The sequence below is a fragment of the Neomonachus schauinslandi genome, chromosome 3 (genome assembly GCF_002201575.2).
Source record: "Neomonachus schauinslandi chromosome 3, ASM220157v2, whole genome shotgun sequence".
NCBI classification, from domain to species: Eukaryota; Metazoa; Chordata; class Mammalia; order Carnivora; family Phocidae; genus Neomonachus; species Neomonachus schauinslandi.
In genome coordinates, this window is record NC_058405.1 from 9315668 (window position 1) to 9339981 (window position 24314).

The following is a 24314-nucleotide window of genomic DNA, read 5'->3' on the forward strand; positions in this document are numbered from 1 at the left end:
TAGAAAGTGAACTATTGTCCATGATAAATAACATTCTGAATTTTTGAATATATAAATCTCTTCCCAAATTGAGAAAGTTGAGTGGACAAATTTTCCTGTAAATTAAAAATGATATATCCAAAGTTGTCTTATTCAAGAGTTCTAGAGATAAGGAACAGGATCCTATTTACAGAAATGTAGTTTTCCTTGAGAACACTTCAAATCATAAATGACAATGGTTTCCAACTGGGGCATACTTCCCTAGAATAAGCATAAAAAATTTTGGGGTTAATGGGGAGAAAGTAAAGTGTAGTTGAAGTAGTCCATAAAGAAGTTGCCATTGCTTTGATTTGGTTTTAGTAAAGATATTTAATTCATATTGAAAGAAGATTTAATGTTTTTAAGTAGGAAGCATGGTTGTAAGGGTATAAAGACGTTGATATGATAGACCATCTGCAGAACCCCTCCAATTACAGTGTCCTGCTTGTATAATGTCAATTCCCACCTGCCTCAGAGGATACAAAGGTCCCTGGATGCTCACTGAGGCTGTATAGAAAATTGGGGCTTTACTGCCAGGCATATCTAATCCATATTGCCTGAGATAAAGTTCCTTTAGGTGAGAATGAAGCTTTGTGGCATTTTGCCGAGCGAAGCTCATATTTCTGAGAACTCAGGGGAATTCACCTGCATTTGCCTGTGTCTCTTGGCAGGTTCCTCACTGTTTTCGGATTATACTCTCTGAACATAATAGGAACAAAGATGGGGATTTTTCTCTTGTATTATTTTCTAGTATTTGGGGGTCTTATGAGGTAGTAATTAATCCTGTAGGTTTTCTCCACTTCTGAGTTCAGATTCACTTAAGGAATGTGGCCACACAAGTTAGAAAGATAGAAATAAATATTAGTTTTATTACTGATGAGATTGTTTCGGAGAATGAAACTTAACCTTTGGGCAATAACTGGTTTCTCCAAATATTATCTCTCTATCTGGAAACTTTGATGACCACTCAAGGAAGAGTTTGCTTCTAGAGAGTAAGCACATTTGCCCAGAACCCCTGCTTTCTCTCTTTAACCCTGTATTGGTTTGAGTTTTTACAGAGGATGTGGTATAAGTAGTTTATTTGGGAGAGAATAGAGCAGAGGAGTGAGGAATGGATACGGGGAAGGGGAGAGGGCCAATAGTATGTTGATAAGCCCACAATCCCAGTGGGAGACTGTCTTAATCCCACATCCCATTTTGCATCCCTCTGGGAAAGGATGCAAAACACATGCCTCATCATTATCCCTCCCAAGAGGTAAGGGAGCTGGGTGTTTCATCATGGAGAAATTCTCCCAGGGAGTGTTAATTTCCAGGCTTTTACTATGAGTACCAGGACAGAGGGGCCTTCCATGGTTGGAAAAAAAAAAAAATCCCTCAGGTACAGAGATGGAGATACTGGAAGCTGGAAATCAACTAGAACACACTGATATGGCCAAAGGAAATTGATCTATATGGGGCACTGACAATGTTTTCTCCAAGCCCCCTGAGGAGTACAGAGAGAGACCAGTCTCCAGATCTACTTCTAGAAGACAGGCTGTGGGCTCTGAGGCCGACCCAGTGTTTCCCACAGAGAAGAGCTGAAGGACAGGAGTCTGAAAACTTTTTGTAGGCAGACAAATCTAAAGAAAGAGAGAGAAGAAGGGGCTGGGCCACTTAAGTCATTCCTTCATCATTAAGAAATTGGGAGGGGACAGAGAGAAGGACTGGAGTTGCCCTTCCAGACTCTTCCCTCTAGGAGAGAGGAGCAGAGGTTTTGACACCATGAGTCAATGTGGGCACATGGAGAGAGGGGGGAAAATGGTACTAATGAGTGGTACAGTGATGCGGAATTTAGAATTATCCCTTAAAAAGTGATGATAATCGTTAACAGCAACAATTGAGAAGGAATAAGTGTGCAAACAACAAAAGGCACCATCTTTTTGAAAAAGGCTTACAAGGTAAATATAGACACGGAGGTCCTCGTGTACACACTGGTCTTCTTTTTCTCTTTCTGACCTCTTTCTTCCAATCACTATGCCCTCTGTCTTTCTTCTCCTTTCAGTGATCAAAGCTTTACTGTTATGGTCATAAGCTCCAAACTGTCATAGGTTACATCTGATGGGCAGGGAGCAGGGCAGAGGAGGAGACAAAGGAAGTAAGATCTGACAATGGAATGTTTGCACCGGAGGTGAGGATAAGCAGGAGAGTTTATAAAAGGCAGCTAAGAGATCAGTAGCTGCTTTAGTGAATGGAAAGGGGAGTCACAGGCTGTGAATAAAGCCATAGGTTATAAGTGATGTCCTTGTGTTCTTTAACATAAGTAACCCAAATATAAGTGTGTTATTAATTGCAGACCAGTCCCTAAGATAGTAGAGAGAATAAGCTACTGTGATAAATTCATACAGAATACAGTGGCTCAAACAAAATAAAAGTTTCTTTCTCTGTCACCTCAAGTGCAGAGGTAAGTGGGCAGTCAGGGACAGGCTGGCTGCTCTGACAGAGTTTCTTCTCTCCGGTAATTCATTCCTGGGCTGTGTACCTGTCTGTGCTGTCAAAGCTGCTCACACCATTGCTTTCGGCTCATAGAAAAGACAAAAGGGAGAAGTGAAGACAAGCAACGTCCTTTGAAGAATGTGACCAGGAAGTCTTCTTCTGCTCACATCTCATTGGCCAGAACCCAGTCACATGACCACAACTTCACTGTGACGGAGGTTGGGCGTTCTCTTCACTACCTGGGTACCCATGTGTCCTTCCAAAACTGTGGTGGGGAGTGGGATTTTATTATTAAAAGAAAGAATGAGATAGAAAAGTAACTCCTGGGAATAATTAGAAAAAGCATGCTAAGACAGTTACAACGACTTTTGATTCCTAATCTCATGAAAGTTCATATGTTCTATATTAAAATAAAATGTATATTTTATTGTGTTCTGAAATTCTAGTCATTATACTTATCTTTAGGTTAGTTAACTATGATGTGCTGTAGATATTTTTAATTTTTAGACGACCTTGATTGTGAGTAATGGGTTTATTTTACTTCAGCCTAATGAAAACAGGCTTTCCTACCTATATATGCTACAAATTTTACTGTTAATTCTTACATTTATGATGAGGCTTTCCTCATTTTAGCTTTACTTACATGTGTTCTAAAGCTTTCATTTTTTTCTAATAGTTCTAATTTTTGTCATCTAATAGTGATTTGTAACATGGCAAAGCATAAGTAACAATTTTGATGTCTTCCAAAACACAACTTAAATAATGGTCTGAACTCAGGTCAATGAAAGTATCTTCAGATCATCCCTAAACTGGAGGCCCCCAGAAACCTGTGTTGATTCTTGGACTACTCTTGGTCTTCTTCATTGTGTAACTGGAGAGCTGGTTTAATTTTATAGGTTAGCATGCAACATGGAGTCCTGTACAGTTACTTTCACAGGGGGGCCAATGCTCAATAAATGATGGTTGAATAATTGAATTGAGTGACTGAGAGGTCATCAGAAATTGCAAGTCCTTTGGAACCAGGGTTAGGCCATCTTTTCCAGACAAAAATATTTGGTATTTTTTGTTTGTTTGTTTAATAATGTTAACAATAGCCTATGTAACATAAGTAAATAATGTATCAATAAATATAGAAAAGAACTATAGAAATCTCATACATTATACTAAAAGATTTATCTTTCCTTTAAATAGCATAAAAGATGAGAAGCAACTAACACAGTGCCTGGCATAATAGATTCTCAACAAATAGTAGTCACAGTTAATGACCTTTTGTGTTGTTCCTTAGGTGATAGGACAAAGAAGTAATAATTTCTACCAATATATAGCAAAAAAAACCATAGCTTTCTGGCAGTAAATCTTTATTTGAGGAGGGATCAAATTCATGGTCACAATGTAAAGAAGAGAGTCCAATTTGGAAATGCAAGAAAAACCAGTATGAGAGGTGTTCTTTTTACACAAGCTTAGCATGTAAAAAGTTTCAATAATTACAGAACATCTCCCCAGATTTTACTCTACTTGTGAAATACCTCAGGGAACTCAACAAGCTTTTATAGAACCTTAGAGCTATGTGAATTCAGAAGAACTTGATGGGAGAATATTTTTGATTCAACTGTTTCTCTGGCATCTGTCCATATTGGGATATTCTGGAACCCACGACAGGACACCAGAATGTTATAGAAGCAGCATACGGTATTCGTCCCTGATGATTAATATAAAAAATGCTTTCCTAATTATTTGGCAATGCTATCCCTTTTTTCCTCTTCCAGAAAGGAATTCTGTTCATTTTTTTTCAGACTGCATCTCCTAAGTCATTTGGCATTAATTTTATAGACTCTTAGTATTCCCTCTTTCTTTACTTCCCAAACTTTATTTATACTGCCATTAATCTTGGTAATTTCCTTGAGCTTTATGACATGACTTTTTGGCACATTGAGGGCATCACTATTTAACTTTCCAGTTTCTTAACTTTAATAGAATTTATTTGTTTTAGATTCTTTTCCTATCTTACCTGAAATTGACTAATGTTTCCCAAAAGGGTTCTGGATATTGGACGCAAATTTTGACATCTCATCTCAGATATTAGAAAACTCTAGCAGTGGGAAAGTTACTATAGTTTTTATTTTTTGCTAACTGCTAGTCAAGGGGTTAATTTTTTTAAAGTCAATTTCTTTACTCAATCCTCAACAACAAATCAACAGCTCTTTGTTTTTAAAATAGTTTGATATGGGCGCCTGGGTGGCTCAGTCGTTAAGCATCTGCCTTCGGGCTCAGGTCATGGTCCCAGGGTCCTGGGATCGAGCCCGCATCGGGCTCCCTGCTCAGTGGGAAGCCTGCTTCTCCCTCTCCCGCTCCCCCTGCTTGTGTTCCCTCTCTAGCTGTGTCTCTCTCTGGCAAATAAATAAATAAAATTTGAAAAAAAAATAGTTTGATATCCCATGCAGTAGAGGCATTTTGAGATTTTAAGTTTTTGGAATTAAAATGGAGCTTCTAAAAACATATTTTTATTTTAAAAAATATTTAATTACTTTATTTATTTGAGAGAGAGAAGGAGCAGGGGGAGAGGGAGAGGCAGACTCCTCACTGAGTACAGAGCCTGATGTGGGGCTCAATCCCAGGACCCTTGGATCATGACCTGAGCCGGAGGCAGCTGCTTAACTGGCTGAGCCACCCAGGCATCCCCTAAAAACATATTTTTAAATTAGTTAAAAATTTTATGTCAGTTTTCCATAAAATGGAAATAAATTGGCATAACTTTAATTCATTCACTTAACAAGAGTGAGAGAGGTCAATTTTACTTTTCTGAAATGCTCAGGTCACAAATATGTTGAAATGCTAATATTCATTAATTTGAGTCATGAGTATTCTGGAGTTCGTGATATTATTCTGTGTACTAGTTTGTATATTTTATACATTGTATTTTTTCCCCACATAAGACAAAATCTTTAGTCCTGCCTTAAATCTTTTGATTTTCTGAAGAAGTAGGAAGCTGGGCTATATCCTGGTGAAACAGAAAATTTGTCCGTTTTGTTAGGTTAGGTAGTGGTGGCAGGTGACACGGTTTTATGTTAGTGTAGATGAGGAGGCAACAAAGGGGAATTTAATGTTAGTTCAATTAATGGTTGAGGAAACAAGCAATGAATAAGGTGTAATCTAAACAGAAAGCTTTCTGTTAAAAAAATTATTTTGGAAGATAATGGATTGTCTGTCTAGAAAAGGCGTTAACTTTTCTCATATGACCCTCTCAACCAAAATATAGTTTGCCACCTAGATGTTAGTGGTTGTCTTTTTAACAGGCTGTTTCTTAAGTACATATTTGCCATATGCCTAGTCTATATTTTTCAAACAGCACTTTAAGTAGAATTCAAATAATAAGAACCAAAGGGACTTGAGTTTTCCTTAATGTTTTAGAGGCTTTCTATGCTGTTTTTGCAAATGTAAGTAAGGTGGAGCTCATTTTGGCTGTGAGGGGTGGTCATAAAGTACTGTTTCTCTTCAAACCCCTTCCCTCTCACCTATTTTCTAAGATTTACTCATTATAATTGTTAATTTTCCTTTTCAAAATTCACTTTTAACAGAAGGCTCTGTTAGATGGCTCCAGGAGCAAGCAGCCCGCCGGCTCATTCTGGGCAGAGCGGGGAGAGGGTCCGGGGCTGGGGCTAGGGCTGGGGTGCCGGCGATGGGGGACTTCCAGGGAGAAAGTAGAGGAAAGACTGCAGTGACACTGCCCTCCCCGGGCGGGTTGAAGCATCTCACTGGTGACGGGTCTGAAAGCACGTGGCTACGTCATGGAAAGCCAGTCTTTTCAATGCAAACTTCAACTCCTCCTCCTCCTCCCTCTAATGCCTGTAACTCACATCCGAGGCTGGGCGAGGAATCCGGAGGGGAGATTTTCCTCATGCTCACCGTTGTTGGAAACTGGGAGAGTGACGGGAAGGAGGAAGGGGATCTGTGGCGCTCTCTACCTACTACCAGCCTGACCAGGGGAGGGGGCACCTGGATTTGCATCTTTTCTTCGTGGTGATTGAGAACTGCAGGTTCAATCCGATCCCACTGAGCACTGGCGATTGATTATTAAAAAAAAAAAAAAAACAAAAAAACCCGACACTGGGAGAAGGGAGGCTCTGTCTTCGGCTGTCAGACTCGATCTCGGAGGTGGTATTGGTGTGTGTGTGTGTGCTGGTGTTTTTTTTTTTCTTTTCTTTTCTTTTTTTTCTTCTTTCTTTCTTTCTTTCCCTTTTCTTTTTCTTTTTTTTTCCTTCTCTCCTAGGGGCTACACAATGGCAGTCTTCTCTCAGTGAGATGAATCCTGCTTTGCCTTCTGCAGACCCACCCATCCTCATAGCGATCAAGTAAAAGGCTATGGTTTTCTCTTTGGGGATCTTTTGTGCATTACTGTTCTCTCTGATTAGTTCTGGTCTCTGTTGGGATTTCTTTGCTTTTTTGTTTGGCTTCATGCTGAAAAAGGATTTTTTTTCCAACCCTTTGATAATAATCCAGTGGTGATCGAGGGGGATAAATCATTCACCCTGGCCGAAAAAAAACAATCACTGAGAAGTCTCAAAGAAATATACCACGTGAGGGGAAAAAACTGGGAGAAGATCCGGAATATTATCGTTTTTCCTATGGTAAAACCGGTGCCCCTCTTCAGGAGAACTGATTTCAAATTATTATTATGCAACCACAAGGATCTCTTCTTTCTCAGGGTGTCTAAGCTGCTGGATTGCTTTTCGCCCAAATCAATGTGGTTTCTTTGGAACATTTTCAGCAAAGGAACGCATATGCTGCAGTGTCTTTGTGGCAAGAGTCTTAAGAAAAACAAGAACCCAACTGGTAAGCAAAACATGCATCGTGTTATGTTTTTCCTCATGATAACCTGTCTGTTGCTCATTGAGCTAGATCTGCAGTTCTGCTATGCAGGAAGGCAGGGGAAACAGAAAAGGAACCAGGACAGTGTTGCATATAGAGGTGTTGATGGATAAACAAGTAACAGCTGGATCGGCGTCTCTGAGCCCGAAAACCATTATCAGCATCTCTTGGCTGTGACACAATCCATCACTAGGAGGGAGGAGGAAACTTTTTTTTTTTTTTTAAATGTATTTGGTTGCCTATGTTCGGTGGAATACTGAAGGACTGTGGCTTAAGGTTTTGCCCGAGGCAGCTGAAGGTTCCGTAGTTGCCAAGAGAAAGAACCGCGAGCTCTCTCTACTTCTGCAGCAGGTTCAGGGACGTAGCTAGGTGCCGAGGACCTGCTCTAGACTTTCTGATTAGCTTGCACAATATTCGCCACCCCATCACCTTTACCAAAGTAAAAGAGGCCCTCTCCCTCGCGGCCCCGCTCCTCCGTCAGCCCCCGCCTCCCTCCCCCGTCGAGCTCTCCGTGCACGAGTGTTAACTCATTCCCCCGTCTGCCTCCGACACCTCCTGCCACTGGGAATACTTGAGCTGGGCTTATGCCTGGGGGAACCCCAGACGGAGAAGACAAGCCCAGCCCCCTCCAATATATGCAATTTAACCCCCCCCCCCCCTTGGAAAAAGCAGTGTCAAAACCCTGCGCCCGAGTCCCGCGGGTGGGATGAGCCGGGCAGTGGGTTCCAGCTTCAGGCTTCGGTAATCATGCGCCCCTATTTCAAAGGCTCCAACCGGGAAACTTGCAGTGCATTATATAAGAAATGCAAATGCAGGTGATTCGGGGAGTCGAGTCCCGGAGGTTCACTTCCCGGTATCCCAATCTGAGGTGTTTGGGGGACGGCCGCGAAGCTGTGGGCGAGCAACTGGGGGAGGCCAGGCCGGAGGGCTGCGTGGCGGCGGCGGCGCGCCGACGAGGAGGCTCGGCGCAGCCAGTCGGGGAGCCGTGCGCGCCGGCAGCGAGGGTGTGTGGCGTCCCCGGGTTCAGTTCAGGCTGGGGAGGGCCCGGGGGCCGGGTGTTTGTGTCTGGGGCTGCGTTGGGGGGCGGGGGCGGGGCCGCGGGCGTCCCGCAGTGGCCGACCGGCGCTGGAGGCTCCTGACGCTGGCACTGCGGTGTAGTAGATCATGGCTCCCCGAGGCCGCCCTGACACCCGGAGCTCCGCCGGGGGCTGCGCTGGCATCCCCAGCCCCAGCGGCCGGGCAGCAAGTGGCTGCTGCCTCCCTGCCTCCGAATCCTGCAAATGCAGCGTAGCTGGGGCGGCTCGCTCCGAGGCGGCTGCCGTCTGCGGGTGCCCGGAGCGAGAGCGGGAGGAGGAGGAGGAGGAGGAGGAGGAGGGGGAGCAGGGGCGGAGGGGGAGGAGGAGGAGGGGGGGGGGGAGGAGGAAGAGGAAGAGGAGGAGGAAGAGGAGGAGGAGGAGGAGGAGGAGTGGTGGTGGGTGGGCGGGGATGGAGGTGGTGGGTATGGAGACTGAGCACCCTGTGAGGCCCCCACTGCTGCAGGAGTAGGGAAACTGCGAGTTGTTAGACCGTCCGAAAGGGCAGATGCTCGCGTGCGGGCGGAAGACGCCTGGGCAGTTGCCCCAGCTGGGCCTTTTAGGGAGCTGGGGAGGCTCTGGGAGAAAGAAGTCTCTGGCTGCCCGCGGGCGCCGCGCTGCAGTGGGCTCCGTGCCTCTGCCCTGGAATTCTCATCCCTGTGCTGTAGCTCTACCCCTTTCTCACCGTCGCCCTCAGTTCCCTCTTCTCCCTCTCCCTCCCTTCTCACCGTCCTCCTCCATTCCCTGTCTTTTTACCCTTCTCTCTCTCAACTCCTCAGCGTTTAGCAACTCTGAACTGATAACCACCATCCTGAGCATTGCCCAAGGAGAAAGCGGTATTGTCACCTTACCACCCCATTTCCAATTCAACTGTGAGGTGTACCCCAGCCCCGCATGGAGCCCAACACTTGCTGACGTTTTGGTGATACCTAGAGCTGCAACACTACTGTCTCTCAAGTTAATGTGAAGAGCCTTTTTGCAAGAGTTACCCAAGTGGGACAAGCCAAGGGCTGCTCTTGGGAGGGAGGGCTTGCTCCTTCAGGCAGTAAAAATAGTGGGTTTTGAAGCCTTCTCGTGTCCTGTGGATTTAGCTCCCTTCTGAGAAAGGAATACTGTAAAAGCTTTTTTTTTTTTTTTTTTTTTTTAAGACTCGGCCAGGCCATTTGTTTAGGGACCTTAAAGTCAGTCCCTCTATAGTACTGGAGAATGGGGAAAAAATTCTTTTATAATTTTTTTTGTAAGCAGTTTTACTGGAAACACTAATTACCCCCCTACACACACGGTGCAAGATATTTTTATTACACCTCCCCCACCCCACCCACTTGCATCTCTCTAGAATAAAGTAGATTTTTTTCCCTTTCAAGGCATTTTGGAAGGTGTCAAATGCCAAATTATTTTTAGAGTAATTTATTTTGCAGCTTATGAATGTTAAAGTACTTGGGTGTGGATTGATGGTTTAATTCAAAGCGTGTCTGACAACATCACCAACTATTCTAACAGGATAGTGTGGTCTTAGATTGCCAGAAGTTAGAGTTCCAACCTGGAAATGGGAGTATTTGTAAATTATTTTAAAAATGTGACATTAATGGGTCACACTATCTCATCTTCTAAAAGTTTTGCTTTTTGAACTCAAATCCAATCCATGCTTAGCCATTCCTTTTCTGCATTGTACTTGGTAGGTTCCATTCTCCTTCTGCTATTAGCATGAAGCCTAAAATCATTTGCAGGTTTTTGATCCCAAGATAGCAGTATAACCAAGAAGTTAATTGGGTAATTAAAATAAAACAAAGACTAAAATCTTCTTAACTGTTAAAACCAGAAAGAACAGATTGACTACTACCTATTATGCTATCTTAAATCTAAAATGAGGACAATTAACTGGTTTCAAACTAAGAAGCTTGGCAGAATACCTCCAAGTACCAGTAGTAGGATCATGAATTTGGTGTGAAGCCTTCTTAGATTAATAATTCTTCTCAATCTTTGCAAGTTATAGAATAAATTACTGATTATTCTTAATTTTTAAATTGTCAACATGTATGGGTAGTTTGGTCAAGGCTCCTGGGAGGACTTTTAGGGCACTGCTATATTGTTATGTTGGTGTGAAAATAAGTAGGTAATAGAGTCATGAACTTAAGGACAAAGTTATTTATCTACCCAAAAGTTAATAGCATTTAAATAAGAGGTATTAATTTAACCTTTTTTTGTAGTTGTTTTTATGTAAAATTTAATTGGAAAAGAACATGAAGAACATACTTACACAATATATGCTTTTTAAAATTGCAATAGCTTGGAAATCCTACATATAAAGTAAATCTACCATCTTCATAGAAACTGTCCAGTATCTCACAATACAACTATTAGCAGAGAACACATGCATGCTTAAATGTCCTACTTTCCCCTATTTTCCTACTAGAGCAGTAGCTGTATGTTTAGAATAAATGTTACCTGCTTCAGCTTTCATTTATGAGTCATGCAAGGTGATTGTATTTTGGCAAATCATTAGATAGGGAATACTAAGTCCAAGGCACTTATTTAGCCTGGAGGAGGGCTTGATATGTTTCTTTAAACCAGCAATGATAGTTTGGACTGACCAATGTGTATCACAGGCCAGTTTGGTACTAATCTAGGTCACTAGACTTTGAGTGACAGTTGCTAAGAAATGTGGTTGGAAAAAAAAAAATTCCACGATAAAGGGAAACACTAAGGTCATGTCATGGATATCTCTTTAGACACATCATCTACAGCAAGCAAAGGAAGCCACAGAGCCTCGAATATATACACCCATTGAACCACACTCACGAGACCCCCAAACTTTCTTGGCTCGATAGGGTTTTGGAAAGCACAGAATTTAAGATAAGTTGTAATCAAAGATAATTTTATTGAGCAGTGAGAGTGGAAGGGAGGGTACGAAGCAGAAGTCCTAGACCGAGTTCAACAGAGCACATTTAGAAAATCCCAAAACTCATCTAGACCGAGTTCAACAGAGCACATTTAGAAAATCCCAAAACTCGTGGCCCAGAGGGTCTCCTTTTCTGAACTCAGTCTTTCTCTCCGCCATATAACTTGGAGATGAAACAAGCAGGGCTTGGTAGAACTCATCGTCACTTTCTATTTCCTACTTGTTTTGGTGTCTTTCAGCTTTGCTTTTGCCTTTCACTGAAGCTGTTTTAGGTGCCCAAAACATCTGGTACGCCTCTGTTACTCATTTAAATATATGTTATCCTTTTAAAACTACTTGCTTTACATGTAGGGCTGTCATGGCATTTTAGAAGTGGGAAAATAGGGAGAGACAGAAGAAAAAAGGAAGTAAGCATTTTTTACTCCTTCCCCTTCTCAGTCTGCCAACTCATCCTGGGTTCCTGTAGAGCTGGGTGAGCCACATATGGGCCACAACCTCTGCATTTCTAAACACTGAGCATGTATCCAGTGGAGACAGCAAGTTCAGACTACATGGCTAGAACACCTAACAGGTGTGAGGTTCTTCTCCTACTGACATGCTTGCCTTTAGAGTGGGATTCCATGTAATCAGGGCTGGCCTTGGACTCCATCCAACAGGCTTTAGTTACTGAAGTAGCAAAATGGGTTTGCAGAATAGTGGCACTTCATGAACCAAAGGACAGCATTTTAGATAGGTTTCCAAGTATTGACTTGTTGGGAGAGTGGATTTTTCTTTTTTGAAATGATATCCAAGTTAACAAGTGTGAAATCCAATGCATGATAATCTCAACTTGGTTTTAACAATGAGGATGACTTTGGCTGTACCCATATCCAGCCTATTCTCATCTTAGACAGCATCTAAAACTGAGATATTTGTTCAAATTTTCAAAAATTGCTTTCAGAAGGCACTAAAGGTAATTTTGTACTATATTTAACATTTCCCACATGAAACCATTTCTTCAAAAATGTTCAAACCCAGTCTTCCATGTTTTAGCAACACAAACATTGGAGACTTTTGTGGTGTTTTTATACATATGGCAACAAGGACAACAATCAAAGTTTTCACTCCTTTGTACATTTTGGCATCGTAACTCACTCAATTGACTCATAATCCTCCTATAAATACCATGTAGATGTCTCAAAATGGAAGCATTTATTCAAAATAGTTTCTTATGCCTTAAGGCGAGACAGTTGGAATTTAACAGTACATTTAAAGCTTCTCTATTAAGATTTTTTTCCCGGGGCACCTGGGTGGCTCAGTTGGTTAAGCGACTGCCTTCGGCTCAGGTCATGATCCTGGAGTCCCGGGATCGAGTCCCGGGATCGAGTCCCGCATCGGGCTCCCTGCTCGGCGGGGGGTCTGCTTCTCCCTCTGACCCTCCCCCTCTCATGCTCTCTGTCTCCCATTCTCTCTCTCAGATAAATAAATAAAACCTTTAAAAAAAAAAAAGATTTTTTTCCCTCCTCTATTAAGTTTTAAACCAGACATTGCAGAGATGCACTAATGTTTTTGCTACTCTACTTTTTAAGGGCCAAGTAGTGTCCTGGTGTTTTTCCTGTGTATTTCTCTAGTTGCTTCAAACTAACTTTCTGCTTTGGTCAGATGTCAGGTAGGATGACAAAAGGGAAGTTGAAAGAAGGCATTCTTAGGGTCTTGCGAAGGCAAAAGGGAGGCATAATGTTGACATGTTTCACAGGGAAACTGAAGCTTTTGTTTATCTAATCTACTAAACTATCTAAGAAAGTCACCCAACAATTGTTGGGCACTATTGCCTTTATCATTGTTCCCTGACAAAAACTTTAGTTATGATACGTAGCAGGTTTTCAGTACATTTTTATTAAGTGAATTAATAGTGAAAATAGGATTCTTTGTGAAAGTTAACTGTGGGTATGTAACTGCAGGTATCATAAATTATAGTAGCTTAAGTTCACTTAATGCTTACTCCTTTCCAACAGTGCCAACCAAGAATTTGGTTTCTTAACGATAAAACAGAGAGAAGGAAAAAGTTGTTAGTGGACTCCTAGCTCTTCATCCTGCCATGATAATGCATCCTGAAACTTGGTCAGCTGACATTCCCTAGGTCCACATTTTATAATACCCTCTTTCTAAAAATCTCAAAACTTGAGGCCTCACTCAAAAATATAAGCTCAAGAGCCAATCACAGTCTCCCCTTCTGGTCCTCTCAGCCTTTGAAGAGTGAATGTGAGGGCACCATTAGGTTCCCCCTGCAAGAGTCCCCTTCCTTTTCTTTGCTCATCTTAAATTCGCTTCTCCTTAAAAAGGAAGACGTTTCACAAAAACAGTCGAGTAAATTGTTCCTCTTTACTGAACTCCTCTATCTGAAGATGGTCACTGGGAATTTCCTTTGTGGCATAGTTTTGCTCTTGAGGGGACAGCACCTAACCAGCCTCTAGTTCAGTTGCTTTGAAAGGAGGTGCCCCCCTCCCTTAATATTTTATTCTTTTCAGTTTCAAAGCAGCCATCTTCAAACTTGGTAGCTCCTTGCACATCCCACCACCACACTGATCTATTTGGCTTCTCCTTTCTGGAGCCGCCGTCAAAGGAGGAGGGCGCTGGGGCGCCGTGGCCTCGGGCTGGGAGGCGCGGAGTGTGTCAGGGACAAGGTCTGGCAGAATGCACGGCAGAGTCAGTGTCCCTGCTTTCCAGAGCCGCGTGCCGCCGTTTTCTGCAAACCGCGAGCCGGCCACTCCGCGACTCGGATCTGCTTCCAGGAACCGGGCCCCTCGGGGCGTCCTGGCCGAAGTCGGCTTCGGAGTCTGCCTAATTGAGTCCGAAGACAGGGGTCACGCAGACCAAGCACCGTGTTCCTCCTGGTGTGACGCGCGGCCCGAGCCTCCGGTACCCGCCACCACGCGCTCCTCGCTTAGGAGCGCGGGGCGGGGGGGGGCTCCGCATCGCAATGCGGCGGAAACGGCCCGTCCGAGCCGCCGTAGCGCGGGAAGCTTCCGTTGTCACAGAGATGACCTCTGACCCCGGGGCGTCTCTGGGGACCGGCGGCTTGTGCATCCGTTGCTATGGAAACCAGGGCGACCCGAAGCCCGTGCTGGGGCGACCTGGAGCACGGGCAGGGCCCGGGTCCTGAGGTGGCGCGTTTGCGGGCCACTCGGCCGGCGTCCACGCAGGGGCGCTCTGAGCACCGGCCGGAGGGCTGCGGAAAGAGTCTGGTCCTGGCCCACAGGTGGCCGCCTCCCCCCGCTGCCCCTCTACGCGCCGCTGGGGCCCGGAGGCACAGGGCCTTGGCCGGAGGAGAGAGCTGACTTGCGGGCATCGCACCCCAGCACAGCACTGGCAGAAGATGAGCCGAGCGGGGCTCTCGGCTTCCCCACTGGCTCCCGGAAGAGCCGGGGCGGGCTCCTGCGTTCTCTCGGCCTCGGTTTCCTCAGCCGCCATGTTAGGATAACCTCAGGTCAGCCTCAGCTCCCGTGTTCCAGGCTTCTGTAAGCCTCCACCCAGTCCGGGCTCTACGTGAGCTCTTCCCGTTTTCCTGTACCCGTCCTGGACTAGGCTGAGTGTATTTAAATTGTATTCTAAAATCAGAGACTGTGAGAGATGGAGGGCCACTGTAGGGATCATGACTGACCTGCCTGTCTTGGAAGTGTGGCCACTCCTTCACGGTGGAGGAAGAGACTGGTCCAGGAGCTGGTTTTGAATTGCAGACACAGCAGCTTTGAGCCTGGGAAGAAGAAACTTTGTAATTTACTGGTGACACTACCAAGAACTCTTCGAGCGTTTTATAGAGTTGTGTGGTCGGTGCTGAAACAGACTGCATTCTGTCCTAACCATTATGTTCTCCAGATGCCTTTTCCTACAGCCTCTAAACATGTTGGGGGGAGGAACCTCTCTAAACGGGCTTCTGTCCTCTTTGGGCTACTGGGCAGAATCACAGGCATTTTGAATCTTAGAGAAAACTTCACTGTAAATTTAGAAATTGAAAAAGGCTATTTTGAGGTTACAATAATGCAAAACGCACTAGCTCATAAAAGAACAGCTGGATCCAAATTGATGGAATAAGTTAAGGTGACCTGTTCAGATGGCTTTACACTTTTTAAAGATTTTTCATTGGCCTAGGTTCCAAATAGCTTCCCCCACTTTTCTTTATTTTCTTCCTTCTGATGAGAATTACCTCCTGAAGTTTGCTTTTCAAACAGATTTCCTTCAGTTCCTAGAGAAGACTGGGCAGAACATTTACACCTCAAAGGCACGAGGAAAGAATGCAAGCTCCTCCAATGAGGATTTGTTTCCTAAATCCAAAATTTTACAATAGCTACAAGTTTTTATAGATCAGCAGGGGAGGTTTGGGGATTGATAAAAATGATAGATGGGTTTTGAATTGCTTTTAGAGCTGCATTTCTGTTCTTGTAAAGACTGAATTTATAAGACAAGGACAGTTCTTTTTAATTCCTCAAAGAATTGGGTTGCAACTGTATGACTTCAAAGGGTTGACCATCCAACTACATTATCTTCTATTTGCTTCTTTAGGTCAGGGAGAAGATCTTCAATTAAGATGGAAATCAAAAGATTCCTGTCTTCTAGATATAGAGCTATTTGTCTTTGGAATATTTTTCTTTCCATTTGGGTACATAGTTTCATTTAGCTTAGCAGATAGGCCTAAAAAAAAAGTTTTCATGAGGTTCTGAATATCAGCCTCCAATATCAGCAAACTTCTAACCATAAAAAAGTCCTTTTGAATATCTTGTCAGGTTTTAGCTGGAACAAACAGTAAATATTCCTGGCAGTTATTGAACAATCTTTTGGATGGGAGAGGCATTCCCAAAGAAGTTGCAAAAGATACTGCTCTCCCAAGATCTAGAGCCACTCCCAAAGATAACCAAAATCAAGACTTACAATTCCCTTGAGAGCTTACAACAGTCTGTAGGACACTGGCCACAAATGGAGTGCAACCTCCACTTCTGTCTGGCTATATTTTGAGGGCCCCCAACCTGATGGTTGCCAAGCCAAGTTCTCAGGACACAAAAGGAGATAAGTAAGAATGCAATAGTTGTCCTTGGGAGATAAAGGATCAATATCCAATGCATCTTGAAAAGGAAGGGATAACATGAAATTTTACCTTCCTCTCTTGACCAGGCACTACAGACAGAGATCCAGGAGAGCTGATTCTGGTAAGAATCTTCCCCCTTCCCTGGCTTCTGTCAGTTTTCCCCTGATCCCTTCTCCAAGGCTCCAGAGTGAGTGGGGTTTGAAGTAGAGAGTGAAGCTGAGGTATCTACCAGAATTTGGCAAAGTTTTTTTTTTATTAATTTTATTTTAATTTCCCTTTGGCTGTTTAAGGGAATACTGGTAGCAGTTTACTGGAGAATCCCTTGGAGTCCCATCAACCCTGAAAGGGGCCCAAGTGGTGGTAGATACAGCGGCCTCTGGTTATAGGCCATTATAATCTGGATATAGGCAGACTTTTGTTTATGGTCATGTAGTCTATTTAGAGTGGAAAGGCAGTACAGATAGAGGATTAGTGAGTACTGAGGTCAAAGAGGGTAGAAGGGAGTAGTAGAAGTCATTTAATTCTTACAGTCTTTTGTTTTAGGTACCTCTTGTGTCCTTGATTTTTTTTAGTCTTTTGCAATAAATCTTTCCATGAGGCTATTTTTGAAGCCTTTCAAAGGCTTCTGCATGCCAGTTAAAATAGGCATACTCTTCTGTTTGTTTGATCTGGGAACACTTACTTTCAAGTTCACTTTTTAAATGAATGATCTTGTCTAATTAGAATATGCCCCATAGGGGCGCCTGGGTGGCTCAGTCGTTAAGCGTCTGCCTTCGGCTCAGGTCATGATCCCACAGTCCTGGGATCGAGCCCCGCATCGGGCTCCCTGCTCGGCGGGAAGCCTGCTTCTCCCTCACCCACTCCCCCTCCTTGTGTTCCCTCTCTCGCTATGTATCTATCTGTCAAATAAATAAATGAAATCTTAAAAAAAAAAAAAAAAAAAAAAGAATATTCCCCATAAAGGCCATTTTAAATCTAGGTTGTCTTAGTCAGATTTGGCCATTTTTGTAGATACCTACAACTTCAGGGACCACAGTCCTTAGTCATAAACATTTGTGCTGGAAGGTGGCACACTTAATTCTTTGGAACTTGAGGATCCCATTTCTTTAGTGAAGCTTTGGGTCTCTGAGAGCCGAATTAATACCTAAGAGGGATGTACCATTGGGTTGGGGATTTTGTGGTGTTTTACAGTGTGCCTTGTTACACAGAAATTTTCTTGAGGTTGGCACGTGGCTTAGTGTCGATCTAACCCATTCTGTGATCAACTCACCCTAGCACGGGAGTCTTCCAGTTAGGTGTCAAACACTCCAAGAGCTTTTAGGTGCCCATGCCCACCAATTCTGTGGTTTTGGCTTCTGAGATCCCCATTAGGAATAGATCTGTTATTCCTTTCACAAGAAAATGTGTTTATAGTGGTGGATACCCTAATGGCTTTTAATAGTCCAACTTGCACCTACTTAGATTTTGATGTGTTATTGGTCAGAAAAGTCTGAATTTCTTGTCTTAATTCCCTTCCCCAAGTTTCCTAGCAGTTTGTGCTGTGGACTTACCTTGAAGCTTTATGAATCCTGTCCCCCCAGTGGCTGCCATCTTGCTTTCTTTAGATTGAGGGGTAACCATTATTTTCTCTTGAAATAACCCATCATAATTCAACCAGACTTACTGTTGCTGGCTGCCTGCACAGTTCCTGAGACTTGTAAGGACTCCCCACAAAGGTGCTTACCTTGTACATGAGTTTGGCCACAAACCTAAATGTTGTGGTTCACTAAGTCTCACTGTGAAAACCTGAAGGCTCTCACACCCCAGCTTTTCACCTGGAAGGAATAAGGTGAACAAACTTGAGGAGCTCAGAATGCAAAACAAGCAGAACTTGATCAGAGAGAAGCTTACCAGAGCAGTCAGAGAGGCAACAAATAAAATAGCTTTCTGGGTACCTTCACCTGCTTCTAGAAGCCGTCCCCAGAATCTTTAGCAGCTGTCTTCAGGTCCCATCTCATTGCAATACTGGCAATTTGCAAAATCTAAGATGATTTAGTAATCAGTTTGATGTCCTTTCTTCAAGGGAAAACAATCCTTGATTGGGGGAGTACAGTGCTCACAAGTAGTTGGAGCATCCTTCCCAAGGAATTTTGGGCAAGTGTGAGTTTTAAAAAACATTAGAAGAGGCAACAGGGAAACAAGCATAATTGGCTAGGAGTTAGGGATTCCTTTATAAGGATAGCAGGTCCTATTTTCTAATATAAGGTAAACCAGCTAAAACAGAGTTGGAGGATTGTGATTTGTATATGTTAAATTTCCTTGACAGGTGTTTCCCATTAAGTGCAGGCTGACTGAAGTTTGGATTTGTGATGTGGGCCAGGTCGCTGGGCCTGCCTCCATTCTGTGGGTCCTGATACACAAATTAACTTTATCAGTAGTCAAGAACAGATCATGTGTTCTGTGGCAAGGTCAGATTTACTCTTGAGACAATTGCTATGGTGGACAGTATGGGTTAAAATAGCTTTGAGTGGGGCAAGACTGAAGGTAGAAAGTCCACAAAGGCAGCAGCTGAAGTAGAAGTGGTATGGTCCAGAATAAGGCCTGGTCCTTATTCTGTAGGGGAAGTACAGGGGCTGGAGGGGAAGTACAGTCCTATCTCAGTGGCCAATTCGAATTTGGGAAGGAAGGAGAGGGGGGAGTCTAGAATATTTTGACCCCAGGTTTTTAATTTGGACAACTCCTGTGGATCCTGATCCACTGGCCAATGGCCAATAACATGCCTCCGTCTCCTTGACACATGGGGTTAAAAACTTGGCTCTCTTCAGACTGTTCATATCAAAGGGTTGTGGTAGAGATGAGTAGCAAGTAGAAAACGGACGAGTTTCTCTTTTTAGATCAAAACTTAAATAGGCAGTTCTAGGAGAGTTGCTCTAGGATAAAGAGTTCATTTTCTTCACTTCACACCTGGAAGTCCTCAGGGATGGAAAAAACTGCTTTACAAGGAAGAAAAGTCAAGAAGTTTTTTTAATGATTATATATATTTCTTTGTCAGTAGTAAATGTTTTTGTACACAATACTTTGTTCAGTTTGAGGAGTCCACAAGTGCAAGTAAAAGCCAAGTTTTCGAATTAACTATTCAAGTCTGGCAAGAAAAGGAAGTGTGAACTTTATTGAATTTACGTATGTAAGTGTGCGCACCTGCTTTTTAGATAGAACTGAATGTAGTTGTCATTAAAATGCTTTTTTCCCCCTATAACATTTTGTTGTCTGCACAATCACAGTGGATCGCTGAAGTGCGTGGTAACCTCTTCTGTAATGCTGCCTCTTAGATAAAGTATAGTTTGGGAGGGATTGCAATCTCTTTTCTTTCTACTTCCTGTGTGGAGCACAGGGTACGCTACTGTTGTACTTTAAAAAAGAAGAAATGTGAGAAAAAGGCTTAAAGATTAAAACAGTTGTAGGTGGTTGTTGTTGTTGTTGTTTTTAATAGCCAGCTCTTTCAAAGTCTGAAACTCATCTTTGGTTGGGTGACTGTTGTACCCCAGGTATTGTAATTCTTAAGCAAAGAAAAGATGTTTGCCAGGAGGCCTGAGTCAGTTCTCTAACTATATACTCAGTAATACCACTCTGCTTCAACATTTTCCTGGTGGGGAGATTGAAAACAGTAACCCAATAGGCTCGTTCCTCCTGTGTTATCCAATGACTTGACTTGTTTCCTAGGAATTTGCGTTTTTCATTGACTTAATTACATTCTCTTTTACATTGAAAGTTTCCACTCATATGCCAATTCAGTGACATAAGATTCCTTATATGTCATACATACAATAATGGATATGAAATCCTGGAAGTACTTTTAATGGAGTGCATAGTAAATGTTAGAACTATTTTAATGATGCAGTAACAAAAATTGAAAAAAAAATGAATTTTAAAAGGATAGAGATTTTGTGTCATTATTGCTTATTATTTCCTCTTTCCTAATTATATTTCCTTTTGAAATCTCGGGAATAATCTTAAAGAGCACAGTTCTCAGGTGATTCTGTGGCACACACACCCTTTTATGGGGACATTAACCAGTGGCATATATGCTAAAGATAGAGTGTGGCCTGATCAGCAGAGCCATGAAGTTTGATCCCTGTTCTTTGCATTGTCCTTTACCAAAGTGCTTTTCCATCACTGAGAGTTCACCACTTTGTCCCACTCTCCCTGTATTTGTGCTATCCTACTCCAGATATTGTCCTTTCACATATTTCCTTGAGGCTTGTCTTTCAAAAGTTTTGTCCTCAATTTACTCTTTGGGCAAGGTCGGGATTAGTATTCAATTGGACCTTCAACTTTCTCATGTATTACATTAGGGAAAAAAGGACAAAAAAGTCTAACAATATAGTTGTCAGAAAGTAAATGAGACATGTTTATCTGGACTTGAGACATTCACCAAAAGTGGCATTTATTTGACTTAATTTTTTCTTTCTGTGCTTTCAATAGCATGTAAAAAATTGTGCTATAGATCTGTTGCTTTATTAGATTATATAATAGAATGACTTTGGAGTGGTATTATTATAATAAATATTCTACCTCAGATTCCCACTAATGAATGTACATTAAAGTTACTAGATTTTTAAAAGCATATTGCTCAGGGCACCTGGGTGGCTCAGTCGGTTAACCGACTGCCTTCGGCTCAGGTCATGATCCCGGGGTCCTGGGATCGAGCCCCGCATCGGGCTCCCTGCTTGGCAGGAAGCCTGCTTCTCCCTTTCCCACTCCCCCTGCTTGTGTTCCCTCTCTCGCTTTCTCTCTCTCTGTCAAATAAATAAGTAAAATCTTTAAAAAAAAAAAGCATATTGCTCTTTGACTTTAACAGAGATATCCTGAATTACTTTGAATCTTATGTTATCACTATCTCTAAATAAATAATAATTACAATTATCTTTAAAGAACGCTTTCTGTGTACAAGGCAATTTACCTATAATACCTCATTAGTTCTCATAACCACAGGTAGGAACTTTTTTTATACAGTTGACCCTTGAACAACATGGGTTTGAACTGTGTGGGTCCACCTATATGTGGACTTTTTTTAATAAATCTATTGGAAAATATTTTTGAGATTTCTGACAATTGGAAAAAAACTTGCAGACAAACTGTGTAGCCTGGAAAGACAAAAAATTAAGAAAAAGATATTATTATAAGAATATAATATATAATACATATAACATACAAAATATGTGTTAGTCGACTGTTTCCATTATTGGTAAGGCTTCCAATCAACAGTTGGCTATTAATTAAGTTTTTGGGGAGTCAAAAGTTATATGTGGATTTTTGACTGTGCAGGGGGTCAGTGCCCCTAAGCCGAGTGTTGTTCAATGGTCAACTGTACTTATCTTTAAAAGGATAAAATCCAGGCATGAAGAGGTTAAGGAAGTTGCCTGATGGTATCTAGCTAACAATTAAAGATCCAGGCACAAACCTGAGCAGTATTACTCCAGAGTGCTTACTCTTAAATCCCTGTGTTGCAGCTGCCTTGCTAAAGACGATGTTCAAAGAATGTGTGTGAACCTGTGAATCATTATATCCTGAAACTAAAAGAAACTGCAATATATTCAGTATTTAGATATTTAGAACTTGTAATGCTTTTTTTATCGAGCATAATTTATATACATTAAAACATACAGTTCTTAACTGTAGTATGTGATGTCTTTTGACTATTGTATCCTTGTAACCAGCACCCCAGTCAAAACATAGAACATTCCATCACCCCAGAAACTCCTTCTCTGTTATATTCCATTTCCATCCGGGACTCTCCTAAGAAGCAGCCACCATTCTGATGTCTCTCACTTAACCTTAGCATGTGGTAGAACCTCATATCATTAAATCATGGTGTCCTCACACTTTTGAGTTTGCTGCTTTCACTCAGCATGTTGTTTTTGAGATTCATCCATGTCATTGAATGTTAGATATGTAGAATGTGATGTGGTAGCTTCTGTTTACTTTTTTTTTTTTTTTGTAAACTAGAAACTCCTAATTGAACAGACTTACTTTTGGTTAACAGGCAGAAGTTGTCCAAAACTACAAAGGGTTTGTGAGTTGACCCAGTTTTCAGGCTACCAAGTTAGCCTGCCCCAGTTACATAGATGCTGGCTGAAGACAGGAGACTCCTGGGTCAGAGATAAAGGATTTTATTACTCAGGGCACAGCAGGCAGCATGAGCTTCATGTTCTCATCGGTTCCCCTTGTCCCCAAATCCCCCAGGGATAATGCTGAGTGACCCAGGTAGATGCTTGCACTTGGGGTTTGTGTCACGGCTGAGGAACTCCAAGGTTAGGCAATCCCTGTCTTTTAAGGAGTATCTAGCAAAGCTGCCCAACCTTTGCTCTGCAGGGAGGCATTATCTTTATTTTCCTGGTCAGGAAACAAATCTGTCTTCTAACCTGGAAGGAGGCATTATCCCTGGATTCCAAGGTTGCAATATCCTTGCAAAGAGTCTGAGATAGAAGCAGTTACAAGACATGCAGAAATCCCATGGATAAGTTGTCATTTTAATCTGTTTCTGAAAAGCAACACTTTCTTCCCTTTCTAATTTTCTTAGGACTGCTGTTCTTGTTGTTCCAAAGATGCAGTTAGTCTATAGAAAAATATCTGTTATTTGTAAATTCAAAAGTGATCCTGAGGTTTTGAGAAGATAGATGATATATAATCTGATACAATAATCTTATTGGTATTTATTAAATAGTATGTGGTACATTCTATGTTAGTTACTAGGAGAGATTTAAAATATCCTATAAGCATTAGGTCTTTGGCCCAGAAGTACTTAAGCTAAATGTACGGAGAATACTAGAAGTGAGAGAATCCTGTTCAACTGAAGGCTAACTGGAGTGTGTAGGACACCCATGTGGGATGTCGGGAAGGAAAGGGAAATCTTTTAGAGAAATGTGACCTGAGCTGACTACTGAGTGCATGTTTCAGTTGGCAGGAAAGAGAAGTATATTCTTGGCAGGGGGAGAAATATGAGTGAAAGTCAAAGGTTAAGGGAAAGGTACATGTCTGGGGGTTTGTGGGAATGTTAATGAAGTCATATTTTCAAGGATTAGAGAAATCATAATTTGGAGTCCAAAAGCCTGGCAGAAGAGTTAGACTGGATGTGGTAAAAATTAGTGAACTAGAGAACGTTTCCACAGTGGGGAGTGACATGCTTGAGAATTGCTGTGGTACAGTTGGAAAGTGTAACTTGTAGAGCTGGTTGTGGGAGGGTAGCGCAAGGAGGAGGCTTTCATAATAAGAAGCAGTCAAGTGAAATATCCTTTCTTAGTTGGAGATGGGAAACAGGAGCTCCGATCATGGGATGGTTCTGAGTATGGCTGAATATGGGTTGGCGAAATATCTCTCAGTGCTTGGGAAGAGATAAACCGAAAGCACACCAAGACACTCTGCAACAGGAAGGCCACTGTTTCCTCTGAACTTTGAGAGATGGCTGAAAAGGTGTAAATGGGGGAAAGCGATGTCATCGGGGAGGCTCAAGGTGGCTTCAGTCTACTCCTTGAAATCAGTGATGATTTGTTGAGAATGTGAGACAGGAAGTGTAGCGAATATGCTGTTGAAAGTTACATGTCACTGATACATCGATGAACATATATCATACGTTGTCTTACCTAATTTGAGACCAGATCTCAGTTTAAATTCTCTAAGTCTGGTAGCTTTACTGGCTTTCTAAATAAGGTGGGAATGATGTTCAGTACTTTCAAGGTGTAGTTCAACTTTGTAGTACTTATGTACTCATCACTGCAATTTATTTCTCTGCAAGATGATATTTTCCAGTGAAACGCTACACTGGGAAGGACTAAAATGTCATGGGCTATTTGGATACAAGGCTATTTGGATATTTCAACAACTTGGACCACATTTTTTTTTTCTACAAGAGTTCTGGTACCCTTAATGACCATTAGTGAATCAAGGGTTA

At 42.4% G+C, this 24314-nt stretch overlaps 1 protein-coding gene across 2 annotated transcripts in view; it reads left to right on the top strand.

The window, feature by feature from the left end:
- Positions 1-6735: 6735 nt before the first annotated feature.
- FGF14 (fibroblast growth factor 14) overlaps positions 6736-24314 on the top strand; it is a 596870-nt gene continuing 579291 nt past the window's right edge. The window contains exon 1 of one of the 2 annotated variants that reach the window (XM_021695973.1): positions 6736-7320. In XM_021695973.1, the coding sequence (XP_021551648.1) occupies positions 7113-7320 (208 nt within the window). In that variant the 5' untranslated portion in view covers positions 6736-7112. The remainder of the gene's footprint in view (positions 7321-24314) is intronic. The other variant, XM_021695971.1, reaches the window with a different exon arrangement.